The sequence below is a fragment of the Oncorhynchus tshawytscha genome, linkage group LG10, assembly GCF_018296145.1.
Source record: "Oncorhynchus tshawytscha isolate Ot180627B linkage group LG10, Otsh_v2.0, whole genome shotgun sequence".
In the NCBI taxonomy this organism is placed as follows: domain Eukaryota; kingdom Metazoa; phylum Chordata; class Actinopteri; order Salmoniformes; family Salmonidae; genus Oncorhynchus; species Oncorhynchus tshawytscha.
Genome location: NC_056438.1, coordinates 36,688,902 through 36,716,825, shown reverse-complemented (window position 1 = coordinate 36,716,825; position 27,924 = coordinate 36,688,902). Strand labels below are relative to the sequence as shown.

Below are 27,924 nucleotides of genomic sequence, written 5' to 3'. Positions count from 1 at the left end.
AAAAATCTAATTTTACTGCTTGCATCATTTACTTGATGTGGAATAGAGTTCCATGTAGTCATGGTTCTATGTAGTACTGTGAGCCTTCCATAGTCTGTTCTGGACTTGGGGATTGTGAAGAAACCTCTGGTGGCATGTCTTGTGGGGTATGCATGGGTGTCCGAGCTGTGTGCCGGTAGTTTAGACAGACAGCTCGGTGCATTCAAAATGTCAATACCTCTCATAAATAAAAGTAGTGATGAAGTCAATCTCTCCTCCACGTTCAGCCAGGAGAGATTTACATGTATATTGTTAATATTAGCTATCTGTGTACATCCAAGGGCCAGCCCTGCTGCCCTGTTCTGAGTCAATTGCATTTTTCCTAAGTCCTTTTTGTGGCACCTGACCACACGACTGAACAGCAGTCAAGGTGCGACAAAACTAGGGCCTATAAGACCTGCCTTGTTGATAGTGTTGTTAAGAGGACAGATCATCGCTTTATTATAGACAGACTGCTCCCTATCTTAGCTACTACTGCATCAATATGTTTTAACAATGACAGTTAAAATCTAGAGTTACTCCAAGCAGTTCAGTCATCTCAACTTGCTCCATTTCCACATGATTACAACATTTAGTTGTTTAGCGTTTAGTGAGTGTTTTGTTCCAAATACAATGCTTTTAGATTTAGAAATATTTAGGGCTAACGTATTCCTTGCCACCCACTCTGAAACTAACTGCAGTCTTTGTTGAGCGTTGCAGTCATTTCAGTTGCTGTAGTAGCTGACATGTATAGTGTTGAGTCATACGCATACATAGGCACTCTGTCTTTACTCAAAGTCAGTGGCATGTCGTTAGTAAAAATCAAAAAGAGCAAGGGGCCTAAACAGCTACCCTGGGGAATTCCTGATTCTGACTGGATTATATTTGATAGGCTTCCATTAAAGGACACCCTCTGTGTTCTGTTAGACAAGTAACTCTTTATCCACATTATAGCAGGGGGTGTAAAGGCATAACACACGTTTTTCCAGCAGCTGCATGTCTAACAGGACAGCCCCCACAATCATTTTATCATCAATTTCTCTCAGCCAATCATCAGTCCTGTTTGTAAGTGCTGTGCTTGCTGAGTGTCGTTCCCTATAAGCATGCTGAAATTCTATTGTCAATTTGTTTACTGTGAAATGGCATTGTATCTGGTCAAACACCATTTTTTCCATTAGTTTACTAAGGGTTGGTAACAGGCTGATTGGTCAGTAAAGGGGGCTTTACTATTTTAGTAGGCTTAAATTGAAGATGTGGCAAATAGGAGTGGCAATATTGTCTGCTATTGTCCTCAGTAATTTTCCATCCAGATTGATTGGCTCAAATGATTGGCTCAAACGCATTAAGAAGGAAATAAATCCCACAAATTAACTTTTAACAAGGCACACCTGTTAATTGAAATGCATTCCTGGTGACTTCCTCATGAAGCTGGTTTAGAGAATGCCAAGGGTGTGCAAAGCTGTCATCAAGGCAAAGAGTGGCTACTTTGAACAATCTCAAATATAAAATACATTTAAATTTGTTTTAACACTTTTTTGGTTACTACATGATTCCATGCGTGCTATTTCATAGTTTTGATGTCTTCACTATTATTCTACAATGTAGAAAATATAAAAAAATAAGGAAAAACCCTTGAATAATTAGGTGTGTCCAAAGTTCTGACTGGTACTGTACGTGGTTTAATATGTTTGTTCATTTCAGTCTATGGGTGTGTGTGTGTATCATTTGTTTTACTGTGTTCACACTCCCAGGAGTATCCCGGAAAACAAAGTATCCTGGAGGACTGTGAGTGCTGAGCCTGTTCCGTTGTCGACGAAAATGGACACATACTCCCCCGCCTGCAAGCCAGAACATAAAGGGTTAAAGACCATCAGTCACTCCGCACTCTACTCTCAATCCTTTCACCAAGAGCAGTGTTTATGCTCATCTATCACTCTGACTGCCAGTATCATTCCTGGCAAACAAGGTAATTGCACATAATTGTCAAAGTATATGTCTTTATCTGGAGATGAGAGTGTTGATAGGAGTGTGTGCAGATATCAGATTGTTGTGAATGGGTGGCCATATACATGTTTAACTCAATACTGTGTTTGTGTGTGCGTGAACGTGTAATAATACCCTGTGTGTGTGAGAGAGAGTATATTACCTGTATGTAAAGGGTTCCTGTCAGTAAGATGCTGAAGACTCCTGAACTACCCACCCCTGTCACCGAATCCAGAGACCTGGAACATTCAGAGGCATAGCTCAGGAAAAACAGGCAGGAACAACTGGCAATGATTGAATACATCTCTGTTTGTGTGTGTGTGTACTAGTACTCACACATTGCTCTGGCATAGGGACTCAATGCAGATGGAAGCCTTCACACTATCCTTCATCCTGGCTTGTGACCTCTCATTGGGCTCTGAGAACACACACACACACACACACACACACACACACACACACACACACACACACACACACACACACACACACACACACACACACACACACACACACACACACACACACACACACACACACACACACACACACACACACACACACACACACACACACACACACACACAGTGGCAACCCATCATTCAGGGCAGGTGGGGCCTGCCTGTTTTGCTTCTTATTTTGGCAATAATACGTGTCACATATCAGTTTGCAAACAATGTTAAAAAAAAATGTAATTGAGTTAATAAAGTTGCATACACACATGGTCTCTTTTTTTGCTTTTTTGAGTAAGGCAGGTGTGTCAGGGTAAATGCAAGTGTCTCAGCCTAGCCGAGTGCTTTCTGTGGTGGTGGGGCGAGCCAGCAGAAAATACAGAGCGTTGCGTCTGATTGGCTCAGTTTTCTGTCATGATTGTCAAGTCAACAATTGACTGGCAAATCCTTGTCATATGAAGAGAAATTATAGATAAAACGTATCGGTCCTCATCGGCCATTGTACATAAAGATTACACAACAAGTTTGAAATCGCAAATACAACAATGAGTCGTTTGGAAGGAATCAGTGGCTAATTGCAAGCGTTGCAAAGAAACCACTTAGGTTAGCCTGCTATTCAATGCCAGACATTGATGACACGTTTGATGACAAAATATGCCAACTTAGGACCGCTGCGCCACCTTCACAAGTTGAGTCCAAAAATGTATTGTATGCTGTTGCATAAATGATGTAATACGCAAGGGAGAAATGTATACTGTAGCTAAGAAAGTAATACTTAGTGTATGTTGTGTAGTAAGCTGTTAGTAGCCCATGTGCCTCACCCTAATCATTTGGTGTATTTTCACCAACGCGGTATTGTAAACACATCGCTCGTGGCCCAGTGTGTGCTTGTTTGGCTACTTTTTTTTGTACAGCTTTGACAGTGCTACTGATAGTAGTTGTGGGGCTTGGCTTGTGGTGCTTGGCGCCAAATAGTGTTATATGATGTGCATTTCTTTTTGACATGCAAAGACCCAAACGGCATTCAATGTGGCTCACCCTAATAATTCTGTTCTATTTTCACCTCTTAATTTTGCCTACTGTTCTAACTTGGTGGTGCACAAATAGCCTATAACCTGTTTTAGAGAAATGTAATCATTGAATATTGTAAGAGCTTCCATTGTCTGTTTATATGCCCCATTTATTTATCCTACGGTTCTGTCGTGTACAGGGAGTACACTGTAAGAACAGCCCATGTTCTGAATTCTGTCGCTGTACATTTCAAAAGTGCTGAAAAAATAGTTATATTAACTACGTCCGTCATCGATTGCTCATTAATGTCTTCATCGAAGTTACGGATTATGTGATAGTTTGTACATCTCAATTGTCACTAGAAACCACATTTGTTTAAGCAAGTCTGCCATATCAGCTATGTTTTTATGTGTAGTTTTGCTGGCATGCATCCCACTTCTTTTTTCTTTTTTCCCTTCACCAAGATTTGCTAAAATGGCCACTGACAGAGGCACATGCTAAAATGGCCACTGACAGAGGCATACACATTGCAGTGGTGGTATGGGGTGGTTTCCCTTTTGGTGGACTTTCTGAAGAAAGACCCCACCCCTGTTCCTCAGAACTGGCCAGGCCTTATCTTCTCAACATCTGACACTGATTGGCCAGGGCAGTGCCTAGGCCACTTCTGATTGGTGTAAGCCAATGACACACCCAAAACATTCAAACCGTTTTTTGCTTGCTGCCATCTTCACTTCTTTACTTGGCCTCTTGCAGGCAAAAAATAAGGTCAGATATATTTCTAGGTTACGAGGGAAAAGCTACTTAGAGAAAAATATACTGTACATTGCTATGGAGTTATTGTAATGTTGATTTGTATTTGATCTGTTGTGGAGATTTCTTTTGTATGGTTTCCCATCGTTTTTCTTCTTTCCTTGATAGTCTCCTCACTCCGTCCTCTCTCACTCCCTAGCCACTCCCCAGCTCCTATCTTCCTAATTTCCTCGTCTAACCACTTTTCTACCCCTCGTTATATCTCTGTTTTCTATCTATTTGTCCTCCTCCCTCTTGAACCTCTTCCTCTTGCTCCCTCTTTTTGTGTTATGGGAATCAATTCAGCCCCAATGTACTGCAAACCCCCTCACCACCATAATTTATCACTTTGGTATGGGCCGGTGTGGAAGTCTCACCTATGAGAAGGCTGGCGGTGAGTTGGTAGAACCCGGAGACGGGAGCCGTGTAGCGGCCACTGCTAGAGTTGAAGCCCTGGCCCCTCTGGAGGCTCTGCTCAGTGTCCGAGACCTGGAGGTGTGAAACAGGGAGACAAAGGTCAATGGTCAAGTGATACTGCCTTAACTAAATTATAAACCATTTAACCTTGGTCGTATTTGGCCATTTTTTCCCATGCTTTTGAGGGATAGAAGGTGTTCTAATATCTGATGATGTAATATTACTGTGCATGTGTGTGCACGTGCATGAGTTTATTGTAGCGTGTGTCTACTCATACAGTTGAAGGCCTGGGGCTCCAGTGAGTTGTGTCTGTAACCATATGCATGTGTGCTTGTGAGTGTGTGCCTGCGTTGGCATATTTATGCGTGTTTGAGTGTGTGTGTGTGTGTGTGTGAGCGATTCACTCACACTGCTGAATGGCTGCAGCTCTAGCAGACTGCGGCGTGGCACGGTGAGGGGGTGGTGCAGGCGGCAGTGGAAGGCGGTGGCCACACGGGGAGGACGCTCACAGAGCAGACAGGGTCCACCAGCCATCTCTGAGGTAGAGGGAGAGAGTTCCTGTGATCAGTTGACCTATTTCTTTCTTTTCAAGAGAGACAGAGACAGATTCCCCTCAGTTCATTAGTGCACTATATAGGGAATAGGGTGCTATTTGAGACGCACACAGAGACTATTCATGGCTTTCACCTACCCAGCCAAGGCAGATCAATGACTGGATAGGTGAACACCTTCAAGGAAGGAAAGAAGGAAAGGATGCATTGTCAAAGTATTTGAAAAATACATTTAGATTATGTTGGTACTGTATGAATTTTCTGTAATGGCAAGAGGAGGAGAGATGAGTGAGATTCATGTGGATTGAGGGAGTGAGTGTCAGAATAATCAAAAAGGTTCTGAAGTGAAAGACGGAATTGTTTTTGTGTTGTTTATATTCTTAAAGAATATATGTTTGAGTTGTGGTGTGTGAGAGGTGCTGTCTTACATTGCTTTTTGAATTAAGAATCTGAGAGTGCCGTGAGCATGCCTAATATACATATATTTGAGATTGATCTGTGTGGATGTGTGCAAATCAGTGGCATACTGCAGTTTCATGAGCCCCACCCCCCTTTAGCCTAAACTATGGGGCAAAGAGAAGAATGTGCAGTTTCATGCTATTCTACACATTTTGCCATCAGGCTGAGAGAAAATGGTGCTTTTGTAAAGCACATTTTCTGCAATTCTACACATTTTTATATAGCTAATCTTTCGATTAATATATATATATATTATATATATAGATTTGTTTTATTTGATGACTTTATTATTTGATTCCAAGTCATCATCTCATCTCTAAAGAGATGTTGCCTATGCTGTCAGACAATATCACTATTTTAGTAGTTCTTCAAAGTAAATAAGGCATACTTTTAATGACTGCTCAATACCAACTATCAATCACTTAGATGATGTATTTTCAGGTAGAGATACCTCAAAGAAACTGCTTTCTATGCATCCCCTCTTGATTACGCATTCTTCTGTCCCTTACGTAGCAGGCATAAAAGAAACAGACCGGACAAGTAGCTGCGCAATGGATTATGGCTATTGTAATTAATTATCACATGTTGTGCACTAAACTATGTAGAACATTGGTCTGTTAGATACTACAACTCCCAACTGTTCAGGCATGATCTGGTTTATCTCTAGAGAAACTGTAGTGAAAAAAACTGAATGAAATGGAATTAAAATAATTGAACTATCAATGTCTGTCAATTAGTTGTTTAAAAACTGAAAAATAACTGACATTTCGGTTAATCGCTCAGCATAATCTCTTGCTATTCTATACATTTTGCCATGAGGCTGAGAGAAGATTTTGTTTTTTTAAAGCTAATTTCCTGATATTCTACACATTTTGCAATGAGGCTGAGAGAAAATGTTGCCGTTTTAAAGCACATTTCCTCTAATTGTAAATATTTAAGGCCTGTTCATATGCTACCTGGGGGGGGGCGACCTCCAGAAGGTCTGTGGGGTGTGTGGTACACCAGTGGTGTGAATATATATTTGTTTGAATATCAGCAGTTTGTGTGTGAGTTTAAGTGTTAAAGAGTATGTTTTAGTTTGAGTGCTAGTGTCTGTAGCGTGTCTGCAAGAGTGTATGTACGGCGCCACCCTGCTCGGCTGTGTGAATAGAAGTCTTTATGTTTTAGAGGGCTGTGAGAACAGCCTGCAGTTCCCGGAGAGCACAAACAGACCCGTGTCTACTCACATGGCAGCCTGCCAACTCTCATTCCACACACGGACAGTTATTACAAACACACAAATGCCAACTGGAAACATACGCACATACCTCATACACACGTACTCACGCACGAGCGCACACACACAAAGTAACAAAGACACACTAGCGAGTCTGGAGGAATCTGAGGAATTTTACGGCCCAGCCAAGTCACATCCACGTTCCGGAAAATTACCTCTATTAAGGGATCAGACCAGCCCACAATCAGACAAACAGCCTCCCAAGCATTTTATAGCCTACATTCACCCACATTGTTTAGAAAGACCAACTGTAACCATTACATAAAATGTAGTGGCTGTGCATTGTTATGCAGCATGTACTGAGTTATGCTGTGTTTGTAGTGTGAATATACTGCATGCACCGCAGAGTATGTATTCCGTATATTGTTTTCAGCAATTGTAGTATCTTAGGGTTAGGGCTATTTTATTCCCATATCAGATGACAGTTTTCAAGCTCTGGCTGCATTCGATAACCAAGATATAAGTCATAATTCAATAATCCTGTTGCAAAAAATAAACAATTGTGATCTCTGATTCAAACAACTAGCACTGTGGGTTCTGCTTTAGAGTCGGGTGTGGTTTTTCTTCAATATCAAATGGATACCTTTTTATGGATTTCATGGTCGAGTCACTCCATTGTTATGAACGTTCTCAGTGGCCACTGACTCCCAACTTTGGTGTCCACTAGTTTTAAACGGCTAGTGATGATTTCGTAGTTGCTTAAAAATAAGATGTCATTGCTAAAAAAGACAAATAATTAATAGGCACCTCCTTGTCATCATTATGATGTCCTCAGATCAGTGGAAGATGGTGCCATTTATGATTAGGGAGGACTATCTTTTTATGTATTAGCATGGCCTTATTTCTATAAAAAAATATTGGATGACTGTCATTCATATTCCATTCACACAGTTAAAATATTTTAATTTGCCCTATACCCATCATGATGTTGCTACAACCTAGTCTATAAAAAAATGTGTGAACTAGGCCTTTGTTACTCCTCTATTAGCGGAGAAAAATACGCCTTAGTTGCAAAATGTCCTCCGGCTACACCATGGTGCTTCTCTAGATGATGCTGTTTGTATTTGTATTTATCCTGGATCCCCATTAACAGCAAAATTAAGGCAGTTATACACATTTTAAAAACATTACAATACATTCACAACACACTGTGCTCCCAGGCCACTACTCCACCACTACCACATATCTCCAATACCAAATCCATGTGCACGTGTGTGTACAGTGCTTATGTTATTGTGTGTGTATGCATGTGTCTATAGCGATGGTTTGTCACGACCTGGCCTTAGTATTCTGTGTTTTCTTTATTATGTTGGTTAGGCCAGGGTGTGACATGGGTGATTTATGTGTCTTGTTTTGTCTAGGGGTTTTGTAGTCTATGGGGTTGTGTTCAGTTGAGTGTTCTAGGTAAGTCTATGGTTGCCTGGAGTGGTTCTCAATCAGAGGCAGGTGTTTATCGTTGTCTCTGATTGGGAACCATATTTAGGGAGCCATATTCATTAGGTATCTTGTGGGTGATTGTTCCTGTCTCTGTGTTTTGCACCAGTTAGGACTGTTTCGGTTTTTCCACGTTTTCTTATTTTGTATAGTGTTCACGTTTTCATCTTTCATTAAAGATGTTTATAAATAACCACGCTGCATTTTGGTCCTCCTCTCCTTCCCAGGAAGAAAACTGTTACAGAATCACCCACCACAACAGGACCAAGCGGCGTGGTGACAGGCAGCAGGAGCAGCACAAGGAGGAATGGACATGGGATGATGTGTTGGACGGCAAGGGTTGGAGCAGGTGGAGGCAGCTAGGAGAGCAGAGGCAGCCGGAGAGAGGAGCCGGCGACACGAGGGAAGACGGCTGGCAAAGAAGCCCGAGAGTCAGCCCCAAAAATGTCTTGGGGGGAGGCACGGCGAAGCCAGGTAGGAGACCTGCGGCAACTTCCTGTGCTTACCTGGGGGCGAGAGAGACCGGGCAGGCACCGTGTTCTGCTGTGGAGAGCACGGTGTCCCCAGTGCGGGTGCATAGCCCGGTGCGGTACATACCAGCTCCTCGTATTGGCCGGGCTAGAGTGGGCATCGATTCAGGTGTCATGAAGCCGGCTCTACGCATCTGGTCTCAGTGCGTCTCCCTGGGCCGGCGTACATGGCACCAGCCTTACGCATGGTGTCCCCGGTTCGCTTGCACAGCCCAGTGCGGGCTATTCCACCTCCCCGCACTGGCAGGGCGACCGGGAGCATTCAACCGGGTAAGGTTGGGCAGGCTCAGTGCTCAAGAGCTCAAGAGCTCACGCACCAGCCCTCCGGTGGCATTTCCCCGCACCAGGCTTCCTGTGTGTGTCCTTGGCCCAGTACCGCCAGTGCCGACACCACGTACCAGGCCTGCAGTGCGCCTCGCCTGTCCAGCGCTGTCAGAGCCTTCCTCTCCAGCGTCGCCTGAGCTGCTCCTCTGCCCAGCGTCACCTGAGCTGCCCGTCTGTCATGAGCCGCCAGAGTCTCCCGTCTGTCATGAGCCGCCAGAGTCTCCCGTCTGTCATGAGCCGCCAGAGTCTCCCGTCTGTCAAGAGCCGCCAGAGTCTCCCGTCTGTCATGAGCCGCCAGAGTCTCCCGTCTGTCATGAGCCGCCAGAGTCTCCCGTCTGTCATGAGCCGCCAGAGTCTCCCGTCTGTCATGAGCCGCCAGAGCCGCCAGTCTGTCATGAGCCGCCAGTCTGCAAGGAGCCGCCAGAGCCGCCAGTCTGCCAGAGCCGCCAGTCAGCCAGGATCTGCCAGAGCCGCCAGTCAGCCAGGATCTGCCAGAGCCGCCAGTCAGCCAGGATCTGCCAGAGCCGCCAGTCAGCCAGGATCTGCCAGGCCACCAGTCAGCCTGCCAGAGCCGCCAGTCAGCCAGGATCTGCCAGAGCCACCAGTCAGCCAGGATCTGCCAGAGCCGCCAGTCTGCCAGAATCCGCCAGATCCATCAGTCTGCCAGGATCCGCCAGTCTGCCAGGATCCGCCAGAGCCGCCAGTCTGCCAGGATCCGCCATTCACCCAGGATCTGCCAGATCCGCCATTCAGCCAGGATCCGCCAGAGCCGCCATTCAGCCAGGATCCGCCATTCAGCCAGGATCTGCCAGAGCCGTCAACCTGCCTGAGCTATCTTATAGTCTTGGGGTACCTCTCAGTCCTGAGCTACCTATCAGTCCTGAGCTACCCCTCAGTCTTCAGCTACCCCTCAGTCTTGAGCTACCCCTCAGTCCCGAGCTACCTCAGTCCAGAGCTGTCCCTCAGTCCGGAGCTGCCCCTCAGTCCAGTGGGGCCCTTTGTTAAGGTTACTAGGCCAAGGTCGGCGGCGAGGGTCGCCACTCAAGGGACGCTAAGTAAGTGGATTAAGACTGTGTTGGAGTGGGGTCCACGTCCCGCGCCAGAGCCGCCACTGTGAACAGACGCCCACCAAGACCCTCCCCTATGGGTTTAGGTGTGCGGCTGGGAGTCCGCACCTTTGGGGGGGGGGTATGCATTTTGGTCCTCCTCTCCTTCCCAGGAAGAAAACTGTTACATGGTTGTGTTGCTTCACAGTCCTCACTGTCCCATAAGGTGTATTTTTATTCGTTTTTTGAATCTAATTTTACTGCTTGCATCAGTTACTTGATGTGGAATAGAGTTCCATGTAGTCATGGCTCAAATCGATCTTATGTAGAAACATTTGAAATTGTGTATTTTACATTTTACATTTTACATTTTACATTTTACAAAATGTAGAGACAGAGCTACAAAATTGCATATCATACACTACAGTTGAGGAACAATGGGAAAGCAATTTTGCTTTGAAAGTTGATAAACTTGTAAACTCATTTTTGAGAAAATGGCCTTTGGATCTTTTAGTACTACTACTGGAGAGCTCTTCTTTGTCTACACCCATTCAGCATTGTTCACACACTCTTCAGCTTTAGCCCCACCCATCTCTTTGGGTGATCCGAGCTAAAGGGTTGATCCGAGCGATCTCTACTAACAACAGAAGTCAAGCTAACTTGCTAGCTACTTCCAGACAAATGACAGAACAGCTCACTGAACATTACTCGCCCTAGCAGAGATGGTTAGGCTGTTATGTTTTCCAGAGCGTTGGTGACTGCAACTGTGCTGTCAGATTGACCATTCGGAAATTCAAAACGTGTCGTTCTCGGAGCGTTCAGAGCTCACACTGGACGCTCTGGCCGATGAGTAGGGTTGATCCAAACGAACGTTCTGACCTCACAACGGCAGTCATGCACCCAAGATAACTGACTAACATTGGATAACTTGCTAGCTACTTCCAGACACATAATGAGAGAACACACCACTCTGACCATTTGAATCGCCCTAGCAGAGCTGGTTAGGCTGTTTTCATGTTAACCAGAGCGTTGGTGACTGTAACTGTGCTGCTGGCAACAATTTAATTATGCTTTTTGCCTACGTTTACTGACACCAGTCATATTCAACGGGTGTTGAGAGTTCGTATATTCATCAGCTATTCTGCGCTCTGGCACACTCAGACGAGAGTGCTCTGAAATTGGAGTAGATGGCCAGACTGAATTTATGAACGCACCCCAAATTGTTACTTGCGTAGTGGGGTCTGTTGTTAAGACATGTAGCTAGCTAGGTAAACAATGAGCCATAATCACATCTCATGAAGTTACTACCCACCTTGTATCTGCAGGTAGCTGACCAACCAGGTTCAATGTTAGCTAGCTAACATTAGGCAATAACTAGCTAAGAAAATGGCTCTGAGATACGAATATTAAGGTCATACACGTAACGTTAGCTAGCAAGCCAGCCAGCTAATGTTAGATAGCTAGGTAAACAATGAACCATGATCCTAACTCATGACATTACTACCCTGCATGAATCTGCAGGTAGCTAACCAACTAGGTTTGATGTTAGCTAGCTAACATTAGGCAATAGCTAGCTAAGAAAATGGCTCTGAGATACGAATAATAAGGTCATACATGTAACGTTAGCTAGCGAGCCAGCCAGCTAACGTTAGCAATGGTAAACAGTGAACCATAATCACAACTCATGATGTTACTACACTGCATGAATCTGCATGTAGCTAACCAACCAGGTTGAATGTTAGTTAGCTAAAATTAGGATATAGCTAGCCAAGAAAATGTCTCTTTCTGTTAAAATTAGAAACCGTAATATCTGAAAATGTAACTAGGTAGACTAACTTACATCATTCATGGATGGACGTGTCTCCTGTCGGATGCCATGGTTGCCCTTAGTTTGAAGATGTAATCTGGAGATAGGTGTTTTCTCCATCTCCTTCGCTATCATACTCGAATTCCACTGATTTCAAAACTCGAACCTCCAGAAAGTCGAGAGCAACACTAAAGCAGTTTTAATACATGATACATAAAAAAGCTATGTTAGACAGAATTACCTACTGACCAGCTTAAATAGACAGAAGTGTGGCAGACCAATCCAAACTCATCTCTCGGCATGTCCAGCCCACTCATTACTCAGCCAACCATGGCTAGTGGGAAGGTTGGTGTCTTTTTATGTGGCTAAACCAACTAGACTCGTGATTTAACTATTTTATTTGTATTTACAGATGGCATACAAGTTTGTTATTAAGGCACATGAATGTTCACATGTTCGAGAAGGCATTTCTACCAAAAAATGCATTGTGATTCAAAAAAGTTTACATTCAAACGGCTCTCCTGTGAAGTAGTGACCCGCCTGTAGGGCCTGCCTTGTTGATAATCCTGTTAAGAAGGCAAAACAGCGCTTTATTATGGACAGACTTCTCCACATTTTAGCTACTACTGCATCAAATGTTTTGACCATGACAGTTTACAATCCAGGATTTGTCCAAGCAGTTTTGTCACCTCAACTTGCTCAATTTCCCCATTATGTATTACAAGTTGAGGTTTAGTGATTTGTCCCAAATACAATGCTTTTAGTTTTAGAAATATTTAGGACTAATTCATTCCTTTCCACCGACTCTGAACTAACTGCAACTCTTTGTTATGTGTAGAAGTCATATCAGTCGCTGTAGTAGCTGACGTGTACAGTGTTGAATCATCCATATACATAGACACACTAACTACACATGTCGTTAGTAAAGATTGAAAAAAGTTAGAGGCTTAGACCGCTGCCCTGGGGAATTCCTGATTCTACCTAGATTACGTTGGAGAGGGTTCCATTTAAGAACACCCTCTGTGTTCTGTTAGACAGGTAATTCTTAATCCACAATATAGCAGGGAGTGTAAAGCCATAAACACAAGTTTTTCCAGCAATAGACTATTATCGATCATGTCAAAAGCCGCACTAAAGTCAAACAAAACATTCCCCACAATCATCAATTTCTCTCAGCCAGTCATTTGTGTAAGTGCTGTGCTTGTTGAATGTCCTTCCCTAAAAGCGTGCAATTTGTTTCTGTAAAATAACATTTTATCTAGGCAAACACTATTTTTTCCAAAAGTTCACCAAGGGTTGATAACAGGCTGATTGGTCGGCTATTTGAGCCAGTAAAGGGGGCTTTGCTATTCTTAGGTAGAGGAATGACTTTTGTTTCCCTACAGGCCTGGGGGCACATACTTTCTAGTAGGCTTAAATTGAAGATGTGGCAAATAGGAGTGGCAATATCGTCCACTATTATCCTCAGTAATTTTTCATCCAAGTTGTCAGACCCCGGTGGCTTGTCATTGTTGATAGACAACAATGATTTTTCTTTATTCGGTCAGAAATACTTGGATGTGTAGTGTCAGTGTTTGTTGCAAGCATGTCATGCCTAAATGTGCTAATCTTGCTAACGACTAAAGTAGTTGGTATATCAGTCGGTGAATTAGCCATCTGATTCAATGAATGATGGAGATGAGTTAGCCTTTTTTCCCAACATTTTATTTAAGGTGCTCAAAAATTTTAACTATTATTCTTTATGTAATTTATCTTTGTTTCATAGTGTAGTTTCTTCTTTTTATACAGTTTAGTCACATGATTTCTCAGTTTGAAATATGTTTGCCAATCGGTTGTGCAGCCAGACTTATTTGCCATTCCTTTTGCCTCATCCATCTCAAACATACAATTTTTCAATTCCTCATCAATCCACGGGGATTTAACAGCTTTTACAATCCTTTTCTTAATGGGTGCGTAATCATGTGCCTATGAACCAGATTTATACTGTTAGCACTGTGGTGGTTAGCCCTAGTAGGAAGTCCACTATGTGCAGCTCACCCTGCACTAACATACATACGTAGAAGTAGTAGAAGTAGATATGCTCATGTTATGTATGTTAGTGCGGGGTGAGTTGCACATAGTGGACTTCCTACTAGGGCAAACCGCCACAGTGCTAACAGTATAAATCTGGTTCATAGGCACATGATTACTGCATACAATAGCTGTAGGATCAGCAGAGGAATTCAGAGCAGTAAGAGGTACATAAATTAGGTTACTTACATTGTGTCTGCCAAGGCTCCTGGTATAATGTACATTTGCTGAAGCATTATGACAACTCTGTGTCACAATTGTAGGGATTTACTGAGCTGGGCTTGGGTCATTGATAAGTCATTGTCTCAATGTAGCCTTATAATACTGTGAAAGGATCCAGGTACACAAATGATTTGGATGGATCCCATCTTTCTTATAAAACATGTTTTGTTTCCAAAAGGTATCAAAATTGTCAACAAACGTTACACTCATTGAGCTGCAATAATCACGTAGCCAGTTGTGAAGAGAAAGAATCCTGCTAAAACGTTCAATGCCACAATTCAGAGAGGGCACAGGGCCAGATATGATGGGTCTTTTGTTAGTGTTTAGCAGAGACACTAATCAGCTTTTGTAAATCCAGTTTCAACTGTTCAGAGCTGCACTTCATAATGTCATTAAAACCCACATGGACTACGATAGAATCAATTTCCATGTCCTGACGTAGTACATTCGGGAACTGGTAAGTAATGTTAATTACTCACGCTCCTGGATAGGACATTGTTTTTGCACCGAGAGCTGCCCAAAATCATGGCTGGTGAGAAGGACAAGAAAATCCGACGGCTCCCACGCTTCACAGGATTTGGAGAACCCTTTATGGACAGGTGAGAGGCAGGATAACCTGAGCACATTGCTCCTGGCGCCTGGTGCAGGCTTCCGACAGATGGAGAAGCCCCGGTCGATCCATAGCAGGTTACCAAGATCGACTTAGAAATCGTAGGAATAGGCACTGAGCCGCAGACACAGGTGCAGGAAGATCAGGCTCCAGTACGGCGGAACTATTTGTTGTTTGTATCCGCTTTGGGCCTCTCGTTGGGAGTGTAGACTGCTTTGCGAGAGGCCGCTGTCTTCGGCTTCCACAGCTTGTGACATGCGACCATCGTTGATTGCCATGTTCCTCTTGTTGTGCTCCATCGACACCGCTATCAGATGGGGGAGGAAAGGCAGGAGATGGCTCCCCTGGTGAATCAACTCCAGGCATCACCGGCCAGTATGATAACAACAAACGATAAGGTGGAGGTGTATCCAACAAGCGTGAAAGCCGCCGAGCCACTGGTGTAGAAAAGGTAAACATTCCACTCTGCATTTGCTCCAGTTTCTTACGTAAGCTGGCGACCTGTGTGATCAAGGAAGCCACCTCCAGCCTATAATTCTCGGCAAGCAAACAATTGCCACATTGGAACTCTGAGTGATCCAGTTTGTCCCGAAACAAAGCGTAGAAGATACAGCTCCTAGAGCACTGGAACTGTACATGTATTACTGTGGATAAAGAGGGCTCCATTGGAAAACTCATGGGACTAACTTCGTTCGCTTGATGACTAGCAGATTAGCAATCTGTCAAGCAGGCTTCAACCTGTCTGTCAAGCAGGCTTCAACCTGTCTGTTAAGCAGGATTCTGGGACATAAAATAGCGGTCCTAGCTGTTAAAAGCTAATCCATGCTAATCCAAGCAAAAACAAGTTCAGTATTTATATTTAATGAATATTGGTTGTGTTTTAGTAAAAAATGACATGTTTTCAGCATACAGTTTTCAGCTGCGATGTTGAGGCTACTGTAGACCTTCATTGCAAAACAGTGTGTTTTAATCAGTTATTTGGTGACGTGAATATATTTTGTATTTAGTAGAGCTTTATCGAAAAACGATACATTTTTGAATGTTTCCCCCCCAAAAAATTCACTGAATAGGCTGGTCCTCCCCTTCCTCCTCTGAGGAGCCTCCACTGCATCAGCCATATGCCTAAAGTATATCTATGCCGCCATTATCTAGCAACTATCGTCGTAGAAACCTAGCAATGCTAACATGCTCTTCACTTAATTTTAACTATGTAACATTATACTTCTTCCAAAGTAAAACTGATGACATCATAATACTGATTAAGGGTTTGCCTACTTTAGAAATGTAATCTTATTTCCAAGCCACACTTTACTATAAGAGAATGCATTGCGTGGAGCTGTATGCCAGTATGGAGTCCGAGAACTTGTGCAACAGAGTTAAGAATGTACCATAAGCTCACGCGACAGCTAGCTTGACATGTCGCTGATGGAGCCATCCAGGAGGTACCTTTTGAGTTGCTCAACCCCGTTGGAACATTGTCAAGGAGGGTGGTCAGGAGTTTTGCGAAGCAGAGGATCACTGGTTTGAGCCCAGTCTGAGGCAATCAGACAGTGGATGAATCTAAGCTGTTAGCAGCACTCTGACACGCTGCGGCGTAGAAGCCCTATGGGCCGGCTGAAGCATGAGGTGGGATAGGAACCTACCGAGCCAACCGAGGCAAGGAAACCTCTCGAGCCAGCTAGGGCGCGACAGCCAGACGAGCCAGCTTAGGCCCCCCCATTCCATCAGCGGCAGAATCCAAGCCCGACGTCACCAACAAAACAAGAAAACTCATGGGCCGGCTAGGGCATGACAGCCCAACGAGCCAGCTTCGACACCCCCGGTTCCATCGGCACCAGCCCCCAGGTCCGACATCACCAACAAAACAAAACCACCAAAAACTTCCTGATGCTTCTTGTAATGTTAGTAGCATTATGTAAGGCCCAATGCAGGAGATGAATAGCAAGTACAGGGAGTGAACCATTTAATACAGATGGACATGCAACGGAACAGGGACAGCGTCTGGACATAAACACGACACAACAAACAATGTTACTACAGGGAACATCACATAGGAGCAACTATATATGCAGGGGCAGTCAACAAAGAGAGGTAGTCCAGGTGAGTCCAATGAGCACAGCTGCATGTAATGATGATAACAGGTGTGTATGATGACGGGTAGCCTGGCAACCTCGAGCGCAGGGAGGGGGAGCGGGGGCAGGCGTGACACTGTAAACCTGAAGCGTTACAGATTCCGTAATAGAAATGTAAAGGTAATTTCCGATTGAGCCAACATATCGAGTGAATACCGTGAATGCAGTCTCCGCTAAAGTGGAACATTGCCTTTAAATTTAAATCACGAGATAAAGCTGAACTTCCGTGATGTGGATTGAAGAGCACTAGGACTATGTTTTAGGGAAGGCAAAATAATTAAAAAAGACCCGCCTATGTGTCTTCAGAATCCATAGTATTATTAATGCTTGTTAGACTATTGTCAAACAAGGGTATTCTAGTGGTTAGAGCTGTGGACTAGTAACTGAAAGGTTGCAAGTTTGAATCCCCGAGCTGACAAGGTACAAAGCTGTTGTTCTGCCCCTGAACAGGCAGTTAACGAACTGTTCCTAGGCTGTCTTTGAAAATAAGAATTTGTTCTTAACTGACTTGCCTAGTTAAATAAAGGTATAAAAAACATTTTTTTAAATTGTGAGCTGCCGGAAGGCAGTGGTCGAAGCAGCGAGCTCTGTCTCAGAGCCTCATGTGTTTGCACCCAGTACTGGGCGATATCATGACCAGCCTGAGCCCACAAGTTAATTGCATTTATTTAAATCTTTTCCAGAAGTAAAACGAATAGTCTGATAATTTACACATCAAAGAAAAGTGTCTCAGTGCAACAAAATCATCTTTGCATAGGCTCAAATTAATAAATATTTTGACAGCATTATGAAATGAAATATTAAATCCACACAATACAGGCTTTAAATCCACACCAAAGAACATAACTATAATGATAGACTATGTATAATTTAACTATAAAATGTGGATGAGCATTTACACTGGAGGAAAGTTTACCGTTCTATAGTAGGCCTACATCTGTCAATCAATTGATGGCCCAAATCGGCTCATCAACTCAGCCAGGGAAACACAGTAGCCTATTATCGGTTATAACACCTTTCATTATTGTCACAAGTCAGGTTCTCCCTTGAGTGTACTACCTGAAGTTCCCACTGGAGAGCACCCTTGGGTTACTTCTAGTATCCAGGTGACCCTGATTGGGCTTATTGGGATCACCTGCTGGATGACTATTTAGGTTCCTCTGTGGACTGGGCCAGTTGCTCAGGTCTCATGTTTTGTTCAGTGTTTTCGTGTGCCCTTGCTTTGTTGTTTTGCTATGAAGACCTTAAGTAAATATTCTGGATGTACCCTTATGTCTGTCTGCTGTGTTTCTCTGCACCTGGGTCTGAGTTTGTACTAGCACCATTGTCAGCAATCAGACATTTGTTTCAAATGGCAAAGCTTCACCCAGGAGATGAGGGTTTTTGATCATCCCATCAGTGGCTGGAACGCTGCTCAGACTCATTATGCTTCGGCAGGGCAGCCGGAGCATAGCTGATCACACCATTGACTTTCGGACGCTCGCAGCTGAGAGAGGTTGGAATGCAGAGGCACTTCACTCAGTCTTTCTGAACGGACTCAGCGAGGTTCTCAAGGGCGAACTGGCTTCCTGGGACAACCCTGACACTCTAGAGGAGCTTATCGTTCTGGCCATCTGGATTGACAACCAGCTTCGGGAACGTCGTCATGAGAGGACGGAGGGGTTCTGAGTTGGTTCCAGTGTTTCGGGCCCCACTAAGGAAGTCGACTCTTCATTTGTTCCACTGCCATATGCTGGGCCTGCTTATCCTATACCCCATCAGGGTTCTCAATTCGGCAATGGTTCTCCTTCATATCCTTCAGAGGAGCCGATGCAATTGTGGAGGCACCAGACTTTCCGCTCTGGAGAGTCAGATAGTCTCCTGTGGCCGATACGGTACACACCTTGCTTCCGGCCAACCTGCGGTAGGACAATGGTTGGACATTCCCGCTTTCATAGACTGTGGGGCTACCGGCTGTTTTCTGGATCGCACATTAGCTTGCCCACAGAGGCTGCCACTCACTAAGCTGGACACTCCATTGTCAGTCACTGCGCTGGATGGTCAACCCCTAGGGTCTGGGAAGGTGAAGCAACTCACCATGCCTATTCAGCTACGAGTTCTGCATGACCATGTGGATCTTATCCAGTTACATCTGGTGGACTCTCCTGAGCTTCCCCTGGTTCTTGGACATCCATGGCTTTCCACCCATAATCCTACAATTGACTGGCCTTCAGGAAGAGTTCTGGGATGGAATCCTTCATGCCAGTTCACCTGCCAGCAACTCTGTCCACACCTTTCCAGCTCTGCTCGTCTGGAGACCTCCGCTCCTGTTCCTCTGGCTGGGAATGACAAGCCTGACCGTTCCCGCGTACCTCGGGATTACTGGGATTTGGGGCAGGTCTTCAGCAAACAAAAGGCCAGCAAACTACCTCCTCACAGACCCTATGATTGTGCCATCAACCTCCTGTCCGGTACCACTCCTCCGAGAGAAGGGCTGTATTTTCTCTCAGGTCCAGAGACTGCAGCCACGAGCGATTATATTGAGGAGGTGCTGGCGGCTGATTTTATTCGATTTTATTCACTTCACCTGCAGGTGCGGGTTTTTCTTTGTTGGGAAGAAGGATGTGGGATTACATCCCTGTATTGATTACCGGATTTAAATAACATTACCATCAAGAACCGTTACCCCCTTCCCCTTATGTCATCAGATTTTGAGAGACACCAGGAAGCTACGGTTTTCTCTAAATTGTATTTACGGAATGCGTACAAGCTGGTGTGCATCAGACAGGGAGACGAGTGGAAGACAGCGTACAACACTCCTAATGGACATTATGAGTACCGGGTCATGACGTTTGGACTTACTAATGCTCCAGACGTTTTCCAGGCTCTGGTAAATGATGTGCTGCGCGACATCCTTCACCAGTTTGTGTTTGTGTACCTGGATGATGTCCCCATCTTCTCCAAGTCCATGGTTGAACATGTCCAACATGTCCGCCAGGTTCTCGAAAGACTCCTCGCTCATCACTTGTTTGTGAAGCCCGAAAAGTGTGAGTTTCACGTTCTTCAGATCTCCTTCCTGGGGTATATCATGTTTCAGGGCTGTATACTGATGGACTCCCAAAAGGTAGGAGCGATGGTCAACTGGCCGCAAACCAGTCAAGCAAGTTCAGCGTTTTTGGGGTTTTGCTCATTTCTACCGGACATTTGTGAGAAACTTTAGTGCTGTGACAGCGCCATTGACAACGCTCACCAAGGGCTCGGCTGGGCATGTATGCTGGACCCTTGCTGCAGAGAAGGTGTTCCAGGACCTGAAACGTTGGTTTTCTTCTGCAACCATTCTTGTTCATGTGGATCCTTCTCTTCCCTTCGTGATAGAGGTGTATGCCTCTGACGTTGGCGTGGGGGCAGTTCTGTCTCAGCGCTCGGTGAAAGACCTAAAGCTTCATCCCTGTGCCTTCTTCTCCAGGCTTCTCACTCCAGAGGAGAGTAACTATGATGTCGGCAATCGAGAGCTTCTTGCAGTCAAACTGGCTTTGGAGGAGAGGTGGCACTGGTTGGAGGGCTCGGAACATCCCTTTACGGTTTGGACTGACCACAAGAACCTGGCCTACATCCAGGAGGCTAAATGCTTTAACCCCTGAAAGGCTCGTTGGGCTCTCTTCTTCACTCGGTTTAGATTCACAATATCTTACCTTCCGGGGTCTAGGAAAGTGAAGCCGGATGCCCTTTCTTGCCAGTTCCCCAGCTCCAGTGAGGATCGGCCGTTTGAACCCATCATCGCCAGGTAGCTCATCCCCGTGCCGGGGGGTCCTGGGGTATAGAGACTGTAGTGAGGGAGGCAAAAGGTAGGGAGGCAGTTCCAGACAGCTGTCCACCTAACATACTTTTTGTTCCTCTTGGGGCACGGTCCAAGGTTCTTCAGTGGGCTCACTGGTCGCATCTCACCTCTCATCCAGGAGGGCAGCGAACGCTGGAGTTTTTGAGAAGGAGGTTTTGGTGGCCCTCAGTGAAGGCGGACACTCGGACCTTTGTGGCTGCCTGTCCGACATGCGCCGGAACAAGACTCCTCGTCAGTAGCCTCTGGGGTTTCTTCATCCGCTGCCAACATATTCTCAACCATGGTTCCATCTCTCTATGGATTTCATCACGGGCCTTCCATCCTCAGAGGGACACACGGTCATTCTGGTCGTTGTGGACTGCTTTTCCAAGGCGGCACATTTCATTCCGCTGACTAAACTCCCATCTGCCCGTGAGACTGCTCAGCTAGTTTTCCGCCTTCACAGTCTTCCTCTGGACATAGTCTCCGACCGGGGCCCCCTGTTTGCCTCCAGATTTTGGAGGGAATTTTGTACTCTTCTGGGGTCATCAGCCAGTCCTCAGGTTATCACCCTCAGTCCAATGGTCAAACTGAGCGGGTGAACTAGGATCTGGAGACCACCTTACAGTGCTGTGTGTCCCCCAACCCCGCCACTTGGGAGTCAGCACCTTCGCTGGGTGGAGTATGCACACAACACTTTCCAGTGTTCTGGCCTGTCATCATTCTAGGTGTTGTACGGTTGCCAGCCCCCCCCTGTTTCCAGATCAGGAGATTGAAGTGATGGTTCTGTCAGCTCAACGCCTCACCTCTCGTTCTGGACCTGGAAGAGGGCTTGGTCAGTGCTCCTGAGGTCCTCAGCTCGGGTTCAACAACAGTCCAAAAGTCATCGCCGCCCGTGGTGTTCAGTCCTCTGGTTCTGGCCACTCGGCCTCCACCTCCGCCTCGCATGATAGCAGGACAGCCGGCCTACACGGTGTGATGCATCCTCTCCAGTCGTCAGTTCCGGCGAGGGACTCAGTGTCTCGTGGACTGGGAGGGTTACGAGCCTGAGGAACGTTCCTTGGTTCCGGCCCGGGACATTTTGTACCCCGGATTAATTCAGAACTTCCGTCGACGCTCAGCTACCCCTGGTGGAACGTCAGGAGCCATTCCTTGAGAGGGTAGGGGGGTCCTGTTACAGGTCAGGTTTTCTCCCTTGAGTGTACTACCTGAGGTTGCCACTGGAGAGCACCCTTGGGTTACATCTGGTATCCAGGTGACCCTGATTGGCTTATTGGGATCACCTGCTGGATGACTATTTAGGTTCCTCTGTGGACTGGGCCAGTTGCTCAGGTCTCATGTTTTGTTCAGTGTTCTCGTGTGCCCTTGCTTTGTTGTTTTGCTATGAAGACTTTAATTAAATATTCTGGATGTACCCTTTACATCTGCCTGCTGTGTTTCTCTGCGCCTGTGTCCGAGTTCGTACTAGCACCATTGTCACAATTTTGTGACAATTAATAGGCTAACGTGTAGCCTACAGAATGAAGCCAATTGGAATATAATCAAATATGGGGCCTATTGCAACCACCGATTGCTCTAGATTATTGCCACCTGATGTCTCAATAAACCATCAATACGCTCTAATTTCCCCCACACAGCTGATCTCAACTGTCACCATTATTGGTTACCTCATTACCTCTTCCTAAAATATTATATCGGTATTACCGTTTGCGACCAAAGTCCTGCTTGCAACCAAAGTCTTTTAAGATATGTTCATCCTCTGGTTGGTAGTGTAATTGGAACAACTGAGACCTTTTTGAACAGACTAATGGCGATGTATCTATTTGACAAGCATTCCATACAATAGAAACAAAGTATTTAATTGTTTACCACAGCAAACCTACTGTGGACATTTACCCAACGTTTTGTATGAATGGAAACTCATGTTGGTGTGGCCTAGTGTTATCATTGTTCCCTATTTATGTTATCCCGAAGTGTCTGGCATGCTAATTTATTATCAAGATCGGGGGTAAAATATCCCTGGACTGAAATGTGTAAATATATCAAGCCAATCTTTCAGTTCTTTGTGCCAGAAGGGCCAGAATCGACACGATAGGCCTGTAACCGCTAGACCACCCCAGGCCATGATTGAACAAAATTTGAACCTTAGGATACACTTGACACTATGTCGTAGCCTAGTGGAGACCAATAACTGGTTGACATCCAGGTCTGTCCCTTAATTTCAGAGTCTGCCATTGGTCTGTTCTTACGTACCTCTCAGTCGTAGCTGGAACTCCTGCATCAGCTCTTCCTGCTGAGGTAACAGGGGGGCGGGGGGGCCGGGTGGCCCTTGAGGGCCTGGTGGTCCGGGGGGGCCCGGTAGACCATGCTACAGACAGAGACAAAAAAACAATTATGAAACCAGTCCTCGATGATCAGTCCTCAAAGAGTTCAGACAAACGGGAATATCTAAGGGCTTCTACATCTAAAACTGATTGGTTACAGTTATTCTCGATGGGAGGCAGCTACAGATTTTATTGGTGATACGAGAAAACTAAGGGCTTCTACATCTAAAACTGATTGGTTACAGTTATTCTCGATGGGAGGCAGCTACAGATTTTATTGGTGATACGAGAAAACTAAGGGCTTCTACATCTAAAACTGATTGGTTACAGTTATTCTCGATGGGAGGCAGCTACAGATTTTATTGGTGATACGAGAAAACTGAGGATGGATCAGCAACATTGTAATTAATCCACAATACTAACCTAAATGACAGAGTGAAAAGAAGGAAGCCTGTACAGAATAAAAATATTCCAGAACATGCATCTTGTTTGCAATAAGGCATGAAAGTAAAACTGTAGAAGATATAGCAAAGAAATTAACTTTATGTCCTGAATACAAAGCTTTATTTTTGGGGCAAATCCAACACAACACATCACTGAGTACAACTCTTCATATTTTAAAGCATGGTCATCAGCAAGGACTAGGGAGTTGCTGGAAAACCTGGTTCAGTCTGCTTTACAACAGACACTGGGAGAAAAAAAAATCACCTTTCAGCAGGACAGCAACCTAAAACACAAGGCCAAATATACACTAAAGTTGCTTACCAAGATGACTATAAATGTTCCTGAGTAGCATAGTTACAGTTTTGACTTAAATCGGCTTGAAAATCTATGGCTGAAAATGGCTGTCTAGCAATGATCAACAACCAACTTGACAGAGCTTGAAGTATTGTAAAAAAGAATAATGGGCAAATATTGTACAATCCAGTGGTGCAAAGCTCTTAGTGACTTACCCAGAAAGACTGTCAGCTATAATCACTGCCAAAGGGGATCCTAACATGTATTGACTCAGGGGTGTGAATACTTATGTACATTTTATATTTCTGTGTTTCATTTTTAATGGATTTGTTAACATTTCTAAAAACATGTTTTCACTTTGTCATTATGGGGTATTGCGTGTAAATTGGTGAAAAAAAGATTTTATCCATTTTGAATTCAGGCTGTAACACAACAAAATGTTGAATAAGTCAAGGGGTATGAATACTTTCTGAAGGCACTGTATTTATATACTGAACAAAAATATAAACGCAACATGTAAAGTGTTGGACCCATGTTTCAGGAACTGAAATAAAATAAATGTTCCATACCCACAAAAAACGTTTACATCCCCGTTTGTGAGCATTTCTTCTTTCGCACGATAATCCATCCACAGGTGTGGCATATCAAGAAGCTGATTAAACAGCATGATCATTCCACAGGTGCACCTTGTGCTGGGGACAATAACTAAAATGTGCACTTTTGTCACACAACACGATGCCACAGACTTCAAGTTTTGAGGGAGTGTGCAATTGGCATGCTGACTGCAGGAATGTCCACCAGAGCTGTTGCCAGAGAATTTAATGTTTATTTCTCTACCATAAGCCTCCTCCAACGTCATTTTAGAGAATTTGGCAGTATGTCCTCACAACCGCAGAACACGTGTAATCTCGCCAGCCCAGGACCTCCACATCTGGCTTCTTCACCTGCGGGATCGTTTGAGACCAGCCACCCGAACAGCTGATGAAACTAAGGAGTTTTTCTGTCTTTAATAAAGTATTTTGTGGGGAAAAACTCATTCTGATTGGCTGGGCCTGGCTCCCCAGTGGGTGGGCCTATGCCCTCCCAGGCCCACCCATAGCTGCGCCGCTGCCCAGTCATGTGAAATCCATAGATTAGGGCCGAATTCATTTATTTCAATTGACCGATTTCCTTGTATGAACTGTAACTCAGTAAAACCTTTGCATGTTGTGTTTCTGTTTATGTTCAGTACTTATATAAGCCAGAATGTGAATGTACCTGTGTTAGCTAGCTTGTACCTGTGTTAGCTAGGCTTGTATTAGCCTACTGTGTGGGTTTCCATTTGTATATCTACTCACCTTAGATGCCCTCTTTGGGGGTTTGGTCTTCTTGTTCTCTCCTTTGTTGGAGTTGTGTCTGAAGACGAGCCAGGAGTTACGAGGACTGACGATGGCCACATCTGAGGAGACAGTCTCCTGCAATTACAATGAGTTACTACTACCATGAATGTTGAAAAATATCCCCTTAAACCTTATGGACTGTAACCACTTGGTCCTCACACTGAACAGCAATATCATAATATTTACCACCGCAATTATATATGACTCACAACCTTATACCCATCATAACAGTCATTCATCAAGTCAGACACATACTGCCATTTGGAGAGAAAAAAAAACGTGTTTAACTGTTAATGTGCGATTATGTGTGTACATGTGAGAGACGTATTGCTAACGGTGTGTGTGAAAATAGAGACGTACCGGGCTCTCCGTACTGCCAGTGTTATTCTCTCCCTGGTTCTCCTGACTCTTTTCGCTCTGTGCAGCACAAAAAGTCACCAGCAGCACCATAAGGAGGGGCAGCAGCAGGAGCCCTCGTACCCTGCTCAAGGTGCCCCTGCCCTGGGCCGTATAGGGCAGCATGGTGGGGAAGGGCTGGAGGGCTGGTGGTGCTCCTTCCAGGGACACAGCTCTTCAGCTCGCCTGTCTTAGGCACCCATACTACGGAGATGATAGATCCTCAATACACTTGCTCTGGTTTGCTGCTGGTTAATGGTAATAGGATTGTAGTCAAAGTTTAGAAGAATCACCGGCCTTCAGTTCTGTGGTAATTATTTTGGGGGGTTAAGTTGGCAGTATAGTTCCTCAGGTTAGTTTTCGAAGAGTTCCTGCTCCTGTGGAGGCCCCGTGATGCCACTATGTTGCGTTTTGTCTGTCTATGTCACTCCGTGCGTAGTAATACCAACCCATATGACGCTTTAATGTCTCTCCATGCCTCTTTATCTTCTTTGTTTCTCTCCGTTTCTGTTGATATAAACGTTTTGATTTCAGCGTGTCGAATACTTACTGCATATGTTGCATGCAAACTTGTTTGAGAAATTCGGTGTGTGTGGTATAGCCAATGTGTGAGACATAAATACTGTGTGTGTGGCACAGGCAGGTTTTCTGTCTTTGAATGTGTGTATGTGCGTAACAATTTTACTCTGTGTGTGGTATTGGCACAGTGGGTGGTATTAATTCTCTTCTTTTGCCCTCCTCTGTCTAGTCACTCTTTTTCCCTTACTCGTTCACTGCCCTGTACTCTCTCTTCTCTTGCTCTCTCTCACTGTCTGTCTTTCTCTCCCTCTCTTCGCAATAGCAGTTGTTCCTTTGGTTGTCGGTTTAATTAGGGTGTCCTGTTCCCAGATAGATTTCCAACTTGTCTTGACTTCAATCCATATTCCTTGGGCTCAACACGCTGCTCCAGTGTAATGGCTGTGTTTGGACGGGTTCTGTTTGTAGATCTTTCTCTCTCCAAAGCAATTTTTTTTTATCTTCGTCTTGTTGAAGACTCCTCCTCCTCCCTCCCTCCTTAGTGGGCTCCTCCTTCACTCTCACTCTATCAGCCTCTTGATCTTGAGCTGTCATTCTTTCCAGCTGCAGCCCTGTTCCTCTTGTCTGCCCAGAGTCATTCTGTCTCTCTTTATCTCGCTCCCTCCTCCCTGTGTTCTTTCCCTGTCTACGTTCTTTGTTTGTGGTCTCTTTCATTCCCTCCCTCTCTGAATCATTTTCCCTTCTCTGCTGCAAGTTCTCCAGCACTGACTTACATGGCTTCCCACATGTCATTATTTTTTGCTGGGTCCTAGTGCCAACAAGGTAGGCTTCACTCCTTGACCCTGACCCAAGGACGTCGAATTGAATTTATTACATCCTTAAGAGTCAGACAAATGAAATACATTTTTATTATGGTGAACCTGGAGTTGTCAAAGTGAGAGAGTTCAGCCGAATCCTCTTTATTGGTCTTATTCACACATTTGTCTCTAGTTAAAAATAAATCAACATTTACAGACCACATTGACATAAATGACAACACACTGTTACACAGACCAATCGAGCCATTGACAACACAAGCTATAACATCTGGCGATATGGAGGATCAATGCAAAAGAAAGGGGGAAAGTGAGGGAGACAGAAGAAGAGGGAGAGACACACAGCAGAGATATGAGAGGGGAGTGGTCTAACATTTGTTCAATGTTGCCAAGATGATGACATTTGTCAGGAAAGTTGGTGCATGAGAGCGAGCACTCCAGATGATGAAATGTTATTTTGAAGTTGAGTGTACCGTTTCAGTGGAAATGTATCTCTCTCACGGCGGGGGGTTAAATTGCGGGGAGATTACCGGTTTCTGTTTTTTTGCTACTGCAGTAATTTCAGCTGCTGTACAGTACAGGCACAGATAGAACAAGGAGCTAATTATACAAATCTTTGCTACAGTGTATCAAAAGAAATTATCTGGTAAAAAACATACGTCAGTCTTTCCTCTAAACTAAGCCAGAGGTGTTTATACAGATGTTTTTTTATACTGCCTACACTTCATGCTAGCTAGCTAGGCTAACATTTGCAAACCTAGCTAGCTAAAGACTATAGCAAAAAAAGCTTTGATTGCTGCCAAAGCGCTTGCTAAGACTATGATGGAAC

The 27,924-nt window shown here is 44.7% G+C and overlaps 1 protein-coding gene across 1 annotated transcript; it reads right to left on the bottom strand.

The window, feature by feature from the left end:
• Nucleotides 1-1,601: 1,601 nt before the first annotated feature.
• si:ch1073-184j22.1 (erythroferrone) lies at nt 1,602-26,997 on the bottom strand. Its single transcript, XM_024435023.2, has 8 exons — nt 25,729-26,997; nt 25,327-25,443; nt 23,181-23,295; nt 5,079-5,206; nt 4,631-4,742; nt 2,338-2,419; nt 2,165-2,240; nt 1,602-1,856 (listed from the first exon to the last, which is right to left on the bottom strand). Exons 1-8 carry the CDS (start codon nt 25,888-25,890, stop codon nt 1,758-1,760), a joined length of 891 nt encoding a protein of 296 aa, XP_024290791.1. The 5' UTR covers nt 25,891-26,997; the 3' UTR covers nt 1,602-1,757.
• Between the last annotated feature and the right edge of the window lie 927 nt (nt 26,998-27,924).